Consider the following 14,486-nt stretch of genomic DNA (forward strand, 5'->3'; position numbering starts at 1 on the left):
AGTCATCCTAGGTGTATATGACATTCTTCTTTCAGACGAATAAAATCGGAGTTATATTACAAAAGTCCAGGCTAATTCAAGCATTAGAATTGGATTCATAGTTGCTCTGTTTTTGAAGTCCATAAAAAGTGCATCTGTCCGTCAAGTAACGTGCTCCACGCGGCTCCGGGGTGTTAATAAAGGCCTTCTGAAGCGAATAGGTGCGTTTGTGTAAGAAAAATATTCATATTTATAACTTTATCAAGTAAACTTTCGACCGACCGCATTCCATGGAAAAGTGTTGAATGTTGAAAGTGAAACTCAAGATGCGTACATGACGAGCGTTTGTCGCGTTAGTCTTTCGATCGGCAGAGGAACTTTCAACAATTTTTCCATAAATTGAACAGAGAAGGCGGTCGGTCGAAAGTTTACTTGATAACGTTTTAAAAATGTATATTTTTCTTACACAAACGCATCGATTCGCTTCAGAAGGCCTTTATTAACACCCCGGAGCCGCGTGGAGCAGTTATTTGACGGACAGATGCACTTTTTATGGACTTCAAAAACAGAGCAACTATGAATCCAATTCTAATGCTTGGATTAGCCTGGACTTTTGTAATATAACTCAGATTTTATTGTCTGAAAGAAGAATGTCATATACACCTAGGATGACTTGAAGGTGAGTAAATCATGGGCTAATTTTCATTTTTGGGTGAACTATCCCTTTAACATGGCGGATGCAGGTGCCCCTTTCAGCGTGAAAACACATTCCGGACAGTTCAAGGGAAGTTACTGCCCCATTCGGACCAGTGCTGCATGCTCACGAAAGTTTTTTACGCCTTGCCAATTTAAACATTCAAGAGTAAGAAGACGTGAAAGAGAACTTGCGCATGCTGTGTGAGAAGTTTTGTGTGTGCACACACAGAAAGCTGCGTGTCTCAGACAACATGTAAATAATAACACAAGTTCTCTTTCACGTCTCCTTGCACTTGAACGGACAAATTTACACAAATTTATCTCAAAATGCCCATCTTGCGGAGTATCATAGTAATCATAGTAATCACCACTAGAGATCGCTTATTCAAAACAAAGCCATAGCTTGATGACGCCTTGATTTCGCGGAATCATGGGAGTTGTTGTCTTCACCTCTGCATGCCGGCGGAAAAGAATCCGACCAGGTAGAAATCATATTCATGGATGAGCTAATGTATTAAAGATTTATTAACGTTACTGTAGTATGTAGCAGGGTTGGAGTGGAACGAGGCCGCTGGAATGATTGCGGAGACAAGTGCGACACACGGCTAGTCTTAAATAATGTTCGAAATTTATATTAGTAGTTCACCTCATCTATTACAATACAAGGATAAATTAGCCAAAAACAACAAAAACTATATTATTAATTTGTTACTTTTTGTGGTGGGGCCAGTGAAAATGATTCACTGAATCGAATCGAAAAACGAGAATCTAATCAAATTGAGATTTTATGAATCGGAATCAAATCGGGACATCTGTATCAATACACAGCCCTATTTGGGATGCAAGCAGATGGAACAGAGATTGCAAGCCAGGCCTTCTCGTCCAACATGACCTCACAAATGAAAGGATTCCAGCAGAATCACTCCAAAATCTTGTGGAAAGCCTTCCCAGAAGCTGTTATAGCTGCAAACAGGGGGGGATCAACTCCATATTAATGTCTATGTATTTAGAATGTGATGCCATAAGGTCCCAATACTTTTGTCTTGGAATGACATTTGTTTCAATGTCTGTTCATTCATAGATACCGCAGGGACACCTCCACATCGCTCAGGTGCCACAGGGGGAACAGGTGCAGATCACACAGGACAGCGAGGTACGCATTAATTCCTTTAGGTTTCTTGTTTTTCCTTCACACTTTTCATTTAAGTCACTCTGTACTTTATTTGTACTTACTATATGAAGGTCTCAGGGGTCGGGCCATCAAACCTCAGCGCCATAATTTTTTCTGACCTACCAGTTTTTGTATGATCTTTGGCAGAGATATTTCCTTAAGCCCTGATTTCTAAGGCTCTGGGGTACTCGGTGTCCTAGATTTGAACAGGATTATGTAAAGGTATCCGCAAATATGTAAACATTATTTTGATCAAATCCATACATCATCATGAGAGGAAGAGAGACGAGGGTGGGGAAGAGAATAATTTTTTTTAAAGCGCTTCCTGTTCTCGTTTACAAAAAATTGATGATGACCATTGACTTTCAGTGCTCATGTTTTGTGTAAATTCCCAGAGATTTTGTTTGTTTTTAAGTCCAGAGCTTAGCAACAGCATGCCACTTCATCCAACCTCCACTCACAAAGACCGTCTTTGTAATATATTTGGCCCGCCTCATCAAAACCATTTATCTGAGAAAGTTTGTAAAGGAAATGAGCCATCGTAAGACTGTTTCCTTTTATCCAGATAGTTGTCAGGTGTGTGGGTGTGTGTCTTAGAGTCAGATGGAGAACATGATTGAAACTTCCCTGATAAATCATTAATTAAAAGAAACTGTTGTGTTGCTGCCACTTTTCATGTATAAGATGCAAAATGTTCGTTCTTTTTTGCTCATTTTTCTTTTTTAACAAATGGCTAGTAAAAAAAACTCCAGAAATGTTAATCATCAGCCTCAGGTGGTGGAGCTAAATATTCACTTTGCAGTACTAAGTTTAGTACTCTGTTACTAAACTTTGGTTCCTTATTTTCTAGATAATTTTTTTTTAAATTAAATAACATGAACAAATAATATAAAAAGGAAGGTACAGTAAAAACATTTAGCTCACAGTTGGTACTAGCTAAAATGGGGCCAAATGTTGGTTTGTTGTTATTGATAAACTGGATAAAAAATTTTCTGACAATATCTAGGGTAACAGGATTGAATGGCTGAGCTTGACGACTGCACAACACTGTGCAAAAACTGGAAAAGGGTTCAAATGCTGTTACTTTATGTGTCAAAATCTTTTTTTAAAGTTGAATTTGTGTAATAATGGAAAATCATCTGATAACAGGATCACTGAACACAGTTAAATACTACAATTTTCGACACTTAAAATGAGTTTATAATTAAATATAAATTCTACTGATTTGGTCAACAATATGGCATTGCCTATTGAGTTTTTGGGTACAGTTGGGAAGGATAGGCCAACATGGCCATTTTAAGGATGAGGATACAAACATTTGATGCTTCTTTAAAGGGATAGTTCACCCAAAAATGAAAATTACCCCATGATTTACTCACCCTCAAGCCATCCTAGGGGAATATGACCCTTCTTTCGGATGAATACAATCGGGGTTGTATTAAAAATATCCTGGCTAATCCAAGCTTTATAATGGCAGTGAATGGCAGCCCAAAAAAGTGCATCCATCCATTATAAATGTAAACCACATGGCTCCAGGGGTTAATAAAGGCCTTCTGAAGCGAATCGATGGGTTTTTGTAGGAAAAATATCCATATTTAACACATTTTATAAAGTAAAATATCTAACTTCCGGCCTACACTTACTCTGTTATTCTCACATCTTTTACAGTGCCCCATATGCCACATGCCATTAAAAAAATGCTTTTGAGAAAAAGCCATGGGACACAAATTTGTACCTCATTCAATTGCTGAAACTTGAATATTTGTGTTTTTCCTCTCTTGCAGGGCAACCTACAGATCCACCAAGTGCATGTTGGGCAAGATGGCCAGGTAAATGTAGGTACCCTTTTACTTTTATTGGACCGTGTCCATGTGACAGTGTCTTTGTGTGTCCTCTCTCTCGTTCTTTGGTTTGTTCTGAGAATACGATGTTTGGGACAGTGTGCACTTCCTGTTTCTCAGCTCTGTTCCATCACATCAAAGAGGGACTCTAGATCAAACACGGCTAAAAAGATGAAATCAGATCATTTCACACACACAAACAAACTCAATGTCAAAATTTTGGATCCATGTTTGTTATCTTCCTTACGAACATGTGAAACCACCTTGTATTGAGAAACAGGTGCGTCCACGAGTCTGTGGCGCGCACAACCGACCAATACACGTTAGCAACCACTCTGAATACCTTAGCCAGTGTAATTTCAGTAACGTTGAGATACTATTGTAGTTTTAATATTTAAAATTTGTTTATATTTGAATAGTTTCCATTTTTCGGGTGACGTTTGGACTTTTGTTCCAAGTTACCTTCCTGTCCACTACAAAAGCCACAATACCTTCCAAGAAGACAGTAAAGGCGTGTGTCATGCCTCAGCTGTAGTTAGGCTGAAATTTGAAAGTTAAGTTGCACAACATAAAAGCAATGTTTAGGTATTATTCTTGTTTTTAGTACTATTATTTTGATTTGTAGGTTTAGTTTTAGGTTGTACTGTGTTAACCCTTATTTAAAGTAATTTGAAATTGATTTTTATTTAAAATATCTATTTTTATTTATATATATTTGTATTTGTATTTTGAATGTAAAATGGCAATTGAATGCACTAAATGGGTTTAGTTTTCACAGCTATTAATATATGAAATCTCAGCAATAAATGTAAATTTTTCACACACAAAAAAAGGAAACAAATTAGTTGTTCATTTAGTATTTAGTATTGCTCTTTAAAGGGTTAGTTCACCCAAAAATGAAAATTCGTTCGACACCCGTCAGACCTCCGTTCATCTTCAGAACACAAATGAAGATATTTTAGTTGAAATCTGATGGCTCTGAAAGGCCTGCATTGGCACAATGGCACTTTACACTCTCAAGACCCTTAAAAGGTACTAAAGACGTCGTTACAAAGTCCATCTCACTACAGTGGTTCTAAAATAACTATGAATCGGCGAGAATAGTTTTTGTGCGCAAAAAAACCCTAAATAACGACTTACATAGTGATGACGATTTCAAAACAAGGCATCATGAAGCTTCGAAGCGTTATGAATCAGTGAGTCGAATCAGCGGTTCGGATCGCCAAATTTCAGCAGTTTGACACGCGATCCGAATCATGATTCGACTCACTGATTCATTACGCTTCGAAGCTTCATGATGGCGTGTTTTGAAATCGTCATCACTATGTAAGTCGTTATTTAGGGGTTTTTTGCGCACAAAAACTATTCTCGCCGATTCATAAAGTTATTTTAGAATCACTGTAGTGAGATGGACTTTGTAACGACGTCTTTAGTACCTTTTAAGGGTCTTGAGAGTGTAAAGTGCCATTGTGCCAATGGAGGCCTTTCAGAGCCATCAGATTTCAACTAAAATATCTTCATTTGGGTTCCGAAGATGAACGGAGGTCTGACGGGTGTCGAACGACATGAGGGTAAGTAATTAATGACAGAATTTTCATTTTTGGGTGAACTAACCCTTTAATATAGAAAAAGTACTTATCCGATTAATCGATAGAATAATCTGTTGAATACTCGATTACTAAAATAATCAGTAGCTGCAGCCCTAGTCCCAACGGAAGTTTGTCTATTAAATGCTTTTAAAGGCTTGCCAGTTTGAACATTCAAGTGATTTTACACCATTCAAGAACAACAATATGGACAACATCTCCAGATCACTTTCGCTCGTGTCCTCACGAAAGTTTGTTAATTGTATGGTTTTTTGAACATTCAAGCGATTTTAGACACATTCAGGAGCGCAGAAACTCAGTGCTGTCCTGTGATTCATCAATAAAATAGCTTAGAAACTCCGTTACAGCATAGATTTATCTACTTTTGAAGTAACTACAACCCACAGCTTCACAATTAATAGAGAGATGGTACGACTAGGGCTGTGCCGGTAAATGTGACAACCACATAGCTCCGGTGGTGGTCGGCCAAAACGTCATTGATAAGTGAACGCTGTTTTACGTGAATATTATGACACAAGTGAAGCATAAAGCTTTATTTACAAAATAAAATGTTACATTGCAGCCATGGAAACACAACAAGCCGAACGAGAGAGGTAGGCTTTGTTTGTGAGGTGAGCCACATTTAAGCTTTGCCTGCATTTTGCTATCTGGTCACCCGATTTTCCACGAATTTAACAATAGGCTTACTCCATTTTATTTTACTGGACATGGAATCTCTCATTTATTTTCCCAAATCTTCATTTACGTCTCTCAAAGCGGATTATAAATGTTTAAATCTCAATGTCAAAAAATGTACTCTTATGACTGGTTTTGTAGTCCAGGGTCACATTTACAGAACAAACCTTGTCAGTGAACTATAAGGGCAAAAAAAAGAAGAGCAAAATAAACGTTCATTAATCGTAATCGAGGTAAAATGTTCAATTAATCGAGATTTGGATTTTAGGTCATATCGTCCAGCCCTGTTCGATTTAGTAATTCTATTGCATTTTTGTCATTGTTAGTTTTTTTAAATGTCTGTATAGTTTTTATTCATTTTTATTTCAAAATGTTTTATTTATTTGTATTTAGTTATTTTAGTAAAAGTACTAAATAAAAATGTGTTCAAATATTTGCTGAAAAAAATGTCAGTGGACATTTATTTTATTTCAAGTAACAAAAATGTTTTTGTGGTTTTACTTTTAGTAGACTTTAATAACCCTGATCTTGGCAACCATATAACAACATTTAGCTTTGTGATGGAACATACACTTAAAAAACTGCTCACTTTTTTTCTAGAAAATGAAATGGTGATATAGTTGCTGTTTTTCTAGCTGTTTTTCTTTTTCCCAGTTCCAGCTTTTTTCACACGCTCATGCACCCATAACATACTCCATTACGATGATAGTTTTCATCTGTACAGTAGCAATGAGAAAATGTTTGCATTGCTTTTTCTTTCAAATATTCCTGGCGTATCGCCCATAGAGTTAAAGGACCCCAGATGATCGTAGATATATAGGGGCGTTTAGTTCACAATGCCAAAGTTTGCACGTAGACAAAATATGTCCTGAAAACTCCAACTGGCTAATATGGCCAATGTCTATCTGTGCTTTCGCATGAAATTATAATAGGAAGTGAAAAGAGAGTGTACGAAAATGTCATTAACCCTGAGGCAGCGTTCAGATGATCTCCCTGGACCTCTTCCACATCTCCCTCTGCAAGGGTCTTTTTGTCCTCTCCAAGGATTTCTTCACTCTGGTCCTTCCTCCTGTTTCTCCATCTCCTCTCTTTTCATCTTCACGTGCTCTAGTTCTTCTGTCTTTGACTCATCTGCATCCTGTAAACAGCTGGAGGCCTGTCCTGCACTCAGCCTGAGGTCAGCAGATCTTCAGGCCAGCAGTACTGCAGTCACCTCAAAGCTTTCAGCTGGGATAGAAAAGCTTCAATTACACTTTTTATAAGTGTTCAAAGAATAAGGGAAATTCTGTCATTTACCCTTATTCCAAACGTGACTTTTTTCATAAAACACAAGTGGAGAAATTGTGAAGAATGTCTTGGTCGCTCTTTTCCATGTAAATATTTCAGATTTGAAAAAAGAGCACCATCGTTAAAGTGATCCATATGACTCATGCGCTGTATTTCAAGTCTTCTCGAGCCTTATGATACACTCTTAAAAATGAAGCGTTCCAAAGGCGGTTTTCACAGAGATGCCATTGAAGAGCCATTTTTGGTTCTTGTGAACAGTTCTTAAGAGAGACATTTTTTCTTAGTGTAAAGAGCAACTTAAAGTGCTATTTTAAAGGCTCCTAATTTTGTTTTGGATGTCTCCTACAATAGGTTTACCTTCATCCAAGGTCAAAAACACTTAATAATACATAATTACATAATTCATAATTCAAATGGCCCAGTCTTTTGTGATTGGTTGGCCTACTGTGCTCTGATTGGTCAGATGACCCAGTCTGTTGTGATTGGTTGGCCTACTCTGCTTTGATTGGTCAGATGGCCCAGTCTGTTGTGATTGGCCTATTCTGCTCTGATTGGACAGATGACCCAGTCTGTTGTGTTTGGTTGGCCTATTCTGCCTTGATTGGTCATATAGCCCAGTCTGTTGTGATTGGTTGGCCTACTGTGCTCTGATTGGTCAGATGACCCAGTCTGTTGTGATTGGTTGGCCTATTATGCCTTGATTGGTCATATAGCCCAGTCTTTTGTGATTGGTTGGCCTACTGTGCTCTGATTGGTCAGATGACCCAGTCTGTTGTGATTGGTTGGCCTGTTCTGCCTTGATTGGTCAAATAGCCCAGTCTGTTGTGATTGGTTGGTCAACTCTGCTCTGATTGGTCAGATGGCCCAGTCTGTTGTGATTGGTCTACTCTGCTCTGATTGGGCAGATGGCCCAGTCTGCTGTTATTGGTCTACTCTGCTCTGATTGGTCAGATGGCCCAGTCTGCTGTTATTGGTCTACTCTGCTCTGATTGGGCAGATGGCCCAGTCTGCTGTTATTGGTCTACTCTGCTCTGATTGGTCAGACAGCCCAGTCTGCTGTTATTGGTCTACTCTGCTCTGATTGGTCAGATGGCCCAGTCTGCTGTTATTGGTCTACTCTGCTCTGATTGGTCAGATGGCCCAGTCTGTTGTGATTGGTCTACTCTGCTCTGATTGGGCAGATGGCCCAGTCTGCTGTTATTGGTCTACTCTGCTCTGATTGGTCAGATGGCCCAGTCTGCTGTTATTGGTCTACTCTGCTCTGATTGGTCAGATGGCCCAGTCTGCTGTTATTGGTCTACTCTGCTCTGATTGGTCAGATGGCCCAGTCTGTTGTGATTGGTCTACTCTGCTCTGATTGGGCAGATGGCCCAGTCTGCTGTTATTGGTCTACTCTGCTCTGATTGGTCAGATGGCCCAGTCTGTTGTGATTGGTCTACTCTGCTCTGATTGGTCAGATGGCCCAGTCTGTTGTGATTGGTCTACTCTGCTCTGATTGGTCAGATGGCCCAGTCTGTTGTGATTGGTCTACTCTGCTCTGATTGGACAGATGGCCCAGTCTGCTGTTATTGGTCTACTCTGCTCTGATTGGTCAGATGGCCCAGTCTGCTGTTATTGGTCTACTCTGCTCTGATTGGTCAGATGGCCCAGTAAATTGTTTGCTCTTTTTTTTTTTTTTTAAATTATGACTTGTACAGTTAGAATATGCAGCCTAATTGAGATGTTTTCATGGACCATGACTCTAATCTGGATTTGGGTCACAGTTCAGAAGAAGGATTTGAAACAGGACTAAAAAAAAAGTACAGTTAAGCACACTGGACAGTGTCTGTTGTGCACATGGATCACTTTTTGGCAAGGTCATTCATATTTTTGTTGGCATTATCAGAATGTCTTGGAATTGTTCACCCAAAAAGGAAAATTTGGTCATTTTTTTATTCAGTCTGATCTGATGTCTTTCCAAATCCGTATGACTTTCTTCTGTAGAAGACAAAAGGAGAATTGTTGAAGTTTGGACATCATTGACATCAAACCTGATGCAACACTTCTAATGGCACCACATTTGATTTTAGAGCTTCAGAGAGCTTCAGCTGTTTGTCACACCAGAAACTTGCAACAGTCCACATGTCATTTAGATTCTTTTAAGGTGCTTTGATGGTGTTTTTCTTTCTATTTTGAGCTTGAAAAACAGACCTTCTCTTAAAAAAAAGTCCTTTACTAAGGGATTCGCCTGGTTAAGAAGGGTATGTGAATTGTATTCAAGTTTTTATATCCCCATCTGCCTGCCATGTTCTCTTTGCCGTAAAGGGGAAGAGCCCATGATTTACAGGCTGTCTGTCTATAATGGCATGCCTTATCATTTAGCCCCCTTCCACCATCAAAAACATACACACACAGTCGGCACATGAAAGTCTTTCATGAGAGAAAGTGAAGGAGTGTTAACACTGTGTTAAATCAGTCAGCGACCTCTTGGGGGGCTCTTATCTGATGCCCTCTCTCCTGCCCTTTGATCTGATCCCCACAACTAATAGAGATACAGATCGAAAGATAAGGGAAGAGAGCGAAAAGAGGGCGAGAAGACTGAAGCCTGAAGAGATTTTGTTTGTAGTTGGTACAATTGGTTAGTTCCACATTGTACCCTTAACAAATTCTTCAGACAAGACGTTGCAGATGTTTATTACTGAAAAATCTCAATCCTTGTGTTTTCTATGAACAACAGTTCTTTATTTAGGGGATGGTGCACAGCTGTGCACACAGTTGGGGTTCTGTAGGGTGCTGCGAGACACTACCCTGATCAGTTTAGAAACAGGAAGGGAGAGATTTAGCTCCTGTTGGTGCATTACTTGATGTTCAGATTGTGAAGCCCCTTCGGTGCTGAATAATTCAGGAGCTTTCTGCAAGCACAATAGATATATGCACAGCACTGTTGCAGTGTGGTTGCATCTCAGTAGCTTGCAAGTCTATAGTCTGGTAAGTTTGGCAACCCACTTTCAGAATTTGCCCTCTGCATTTAACCCATTCCAAATTAAATGCATAGATCATTTTAGCAGCAAGAAATGTTTAGTTTGTGCTCTGTGCACATTTTTTGGAATGCACTGAGCACTTCGCAATTTTATGACCTCTTAGTATGGGCTAAATGATTGAAAAGAAAGTCTTTGTTTGGGCTTTCAAGCTTTTTTCATTATAATTTAACATTTCTAAGCATAAAATGCACATAAATAGCAATTAAACTGCATAGTTTAGGCCTTGTTTTTCCCTTTTGCAAATGTTATAAACATTTTAACAAAAATATACCCACATGAATCTGAATCCTAACCCTAACTCCAAATTGACTCAAAAGATTATGACTCTGAATCAGATTTGGAAATGTGTATATTGGTTCCTTACAGCAATTTTGAATCCCTGCAAGCTGATATAAATGCACCATTAGCAGCACCAAATGAAAGTCAGCCCCCAATCTTAGTCTGAAGTTGACATGTTGGGCCGCTCAAGCAACATTTTGAAAGAAACCTGCTTCATTTACCTATAGACTTTATAGCACAACTGTGTGCACTGCGAATTCAGACTGTACCAGAAACACACCTAGTAAAGACTGCAAATTCAAAAACTACTGTGATCTGTTTCTAATCTGATTTTTTGGATTTGTTGTTTTATTGAATTTGGATTTGAAAGACAAAAATGAGCTCAAGAGTTTAAATATCATTCACAACCAGCATCTGTGTGTTCAATTGATGTAACTTTTTCCCTCTGTAAATGTGTGTATATTTATATTGGTATGTATGCAATTATGCCCATTTTCAAGTTTCCTCTATCTCAGTATTGAAACCAGATGTGTGCAGAGCTCGCATCCATTAAGTACCTGCTGTAGGATCTAAATTCTCCAGGATTTAACTCGCAGTCCAGTTGCCTCAACCTTTTCAAACTTCTAAATGAATTGACCCTTTTTACCTCCATTGGAACAATGCCTTCCCCCAAGATATAAAACAAAATATGTTAAATATAATGGTCCAAGGCTTTTTGCAAGCCCAGGGATCATTGTGTCCTAATGGAGAGGATTGAATTCCAAAAGCATTGTTGATGCGCTTGCCTGTCTTGGGTCGTGATAGTGGAGTTCTGGAAGCTAATGTGGTCATGGCAGGGATTGCAAATATTCACAAGAAAATCCCTTGGTTTCTCAAGAGAAGGTCTCGTGTAGCTGCTGCAAGATTTGTTGTTGATGGACACTGTAAGTACACCAGTCACACTGCTTGACTGTCCACACAAGGAGTCGTCTTCGTGAGCATCTCACCTTCTGTTTTGCCGCCAGTTGGATGCAAAGAAAATGTCTGATGAACGAGGGAATAAAATCATCAAGTCTTCATAATTTATGTTGCTCTGAGATGCTTTCCATTGGAAACATTGAAAACGTTGAGGAAAAACACAAGGTTTGGAGGCGGGGCTGGACTGTGCGTCTCCTCGCAGAGGTTTTTCCAAGGTCATGCTGATATTTTTTTAACAAGTTTACAACACATGGAGTGATTCGCCATAGCCTGTCAATTTAGCAGTATAATTAGAAACATAATGAAGATGACACAAAAAGAGACTTGCCACTTTGACGCTAACATTAAAGCAAGCTTTATTTCTTTGTTCCCAAGAACAAGCATTGCAGCTTGGCTTATCTGCGTGTTGTTAAATTTGCTGTAAAATAGTTATTTATGTCATTCTGTCTGCTCTTTGAATCAGGAGTCTTATAGATGTGTGCCTGTTGTATGAATTGTACAGGGTCTGTTTAATCTCTTTCTTTGGAACCGCTGTAAAAGATTGCTTTGGCAACAGGAGTAGTATCACAATCTGCCACAGGGGTCATATTGAAGGTTGTTGTTAGTGATTTAGTGAGCATTAGGATTTTAAGCTAGCTAAAATTGCAGTTTAAGTTGGTTGTCAACCAATCCTGCCATGGAAGTCATACTTGTACAGTGTGTTAAGATGAGGCTCATTTCGAACCGCCAATTTGAACTATTAGTAACAGGAGAGAAACTCTAAAACAATACCTTCTTTCCTAGCTTTCCTCCATGCCTCTGTTTGAGCCTTTTTCCCGAGCTTCCATCCGAGCATCCGTTGTTTCTTCTGAGCTTCACTTCTTCCTTTCAAATTTCATTACCTCAATTTTAAGCTTTCTTTCCTCCCTACCTTCCTTCCTTCCAAGCTTCCCTACATTTCTACTGATTTTCCTTTCTGCCCTCCAAGTTACTTTTATGCTCCCTGAGATTTCTTCCGAGCATCCTTCCTTTAAAGCTTTCTTTCAAACTTCCTTACCTTCCTACTGAGTTTCCTTCCCTCCAAGCTTCTTTTCTTGAGTTTCCTTCAGAGCATCTTTCCGTTTTAGCTTCCTCCCAAACATTCTTATGTTCACAAAAGTACTAATCTTTATTCTGAACCTTATTCTTCCCCTTCAAGCTTCGTTCCTGCCCAAGTTTCATTCATTTTGTTCCTTTTTCTGCCTTATGAGCTTCTTTCATTCCTTTCAAACTTCCTTCCTACCTTCTAAGCTTCTACACCTTCCTACTGATCTCCCTTCTTTCCCATGAAGCTTCCTTCCCTCTGAGCTTCTTTTTTGCCTCCTTAGTTTCCTTTTTGAGCTTCCTTCCAAACATTCTTATTTTCCTTTTCAAACGTCCTAATCTTCCTTCTGAGCTTCTGTTCTGCCACCTTCTGACCATCTTTCTTTTTGAGAAAGGAAACAAATTTCTCCTCCCAAAATAATTTGGTCATGGCTAAGCTAAACCCTGCATTGCTTCAGCATTACTAAGATCATAACACGTGTGGAGGTCTAGAATTGCCTCAACCAGTGGCCATGTGATTTCCAAATGAAGCATATGGAATAGCATTATGAACATTTGAAGATGACTTGAGCTAAACCCTGCACTGCTTCAGCATTAGTGATGTAATGCAATGTTTAATTATTTGGAACTGCATATCCATAAGAAATGATATCTGCTCCCGGGCTCAAGGCTATGTTAAATTTGTGTGGATACAGTACAGTTGATGATGGCAGCCCTCCAAATGTGACTTTTAAAGTTTTAAAGGATGAAACAAAAAGACAATTAGGGGTTTAAGAAGGCTTTAGTGTTGGCACCACCCATACAAGCCTAATGCTGTATCTTATAAGACTATGTTGTTTGTCTGGAGACTTTTTCATAATGTAGCAAATATGTACTCATGAAACAGGGATTAGTCTTTGAGCTCAGATGTCTGCAGATGTCCTCATTAGATAGTGTTCATTATTGGGGTGAAACAAATTTAGACCTATCTTTACTGTACAACCGTTTTTTCCCCCAAAGTTCATCTGTCTGTTTGTGGGAGGTTTTTGCACCAGATGCAGCAGAAGTGATGTAGGACTCTCAGATGGTTTTAGGAGTTCAGTTTGTCCAACGTCCTGTTGGCCCTCTTTCTTTCTGTCTCTCTCTCTCTCTCTCTCTCTCTCTCTCTCTCTCTCTCTCTCTCTCTCTCTCTCTCTCTCTCTCTCTCTCTCTCTCTCTCTCTCTCTCTCTCTCTCTCTCTCTTTCTTTCTCTCTCTCTCTCTCTTTCTTTCTCTCTCTCTCTCTCTCTCTCAGAACAGTTAGGCCGTCACATCTGTCCTGGCTTAGGTCTGCCCCGCTCCAGATGCACAAGTTGTTGGAATCATGTAGAAATTGGGCGGAAGTGTTTACCTTTCCAGAGAGACTTTATTTTCTCATAATACTGGCAACTCTTGAGGGTATGAGGGAACTGTACATGTTGCTGGGAAGCTCACCTCTTTCACAACACAGTTCATTTAACTGTGCAAAAAAATTCCAATTTCTTCTTCCAAAATTGTTTGCAACCTGCATATCCAGTCGTAAAGAAGCATCAAGTTTACATCAAGCTTAAAGTTAGAGCTTAACCAACTGCATACTCTTTTCAGGGGAATTCCTGGTTTTGAATGTCTTTATCATTTGTAGCTAGTTGAGATTCGCATGCACTGAAGACGACACTGGAAAGCCAATAAAGAAAAATGGAGCTTGGGAGGAACAGCATGTTTGCACAGTTGGTTGTTATGTATCGAAGAGGTCCCAAACTAAATGTTTTTTGCATTAAGCTGCTGTTGTTTTGTTCCTCGTTGTCTTTGCTCCAGTTCCTCAATGTGTTTGCTGTCCTACTCTGCTGCTGAAAGCATTACTACATAAGAGAAAGATTTATTCTGGGTCCTTTTTTTCCTGTTTGCTTTTAGTCCCA

At 39.2% G+C, this 14,486-nt stretch overlaps 1 protein-coding gene across 3 annotated transcripts in view; it reads left to right on the forward strand.

The window, feature by feature from the left end:
- banp (BTG3 associated nuclear protein) overlaps positions 1 to 14,486 on the forward strand; it is a 70,796-nt gene that overhangs the window by 37,856 nt on the left and 18,454 nt on the right. For 2 of the 3 annotated variants that reach the window (XM_079809303.1, XM_079809304.1), the window contains exons 10-11: positions 1,757 to 1,828; positions 3,631 to 3,675. In XM_079809303.1, coding sequence (XP_079665429.1) covers positions 1,757 to 1,828; positions 3,631 to 3,675 — 117 coding nt within the window. Of the gene's footprint in view, positions 1 to 1,756; positions 1,829 to 3,630; positions 3,682 to 14,486 lie in introns of all 3 variants that reach the window. The other variant, XM_079809302.1, reaches the window with a different exon arrangement.

Source organism: Gobio gobio (assembly GCF_949357685.1).
Source record: "Gobio gobio genome assembly, chromosome: 25".
Classification (NCBI taxonomy): domain Eukaryota; kingdom Metazoa; phylum Chordata; class Actinopteri; order Cypriniformes; family Gobionidae; genus Gobio; species Gobio gobio.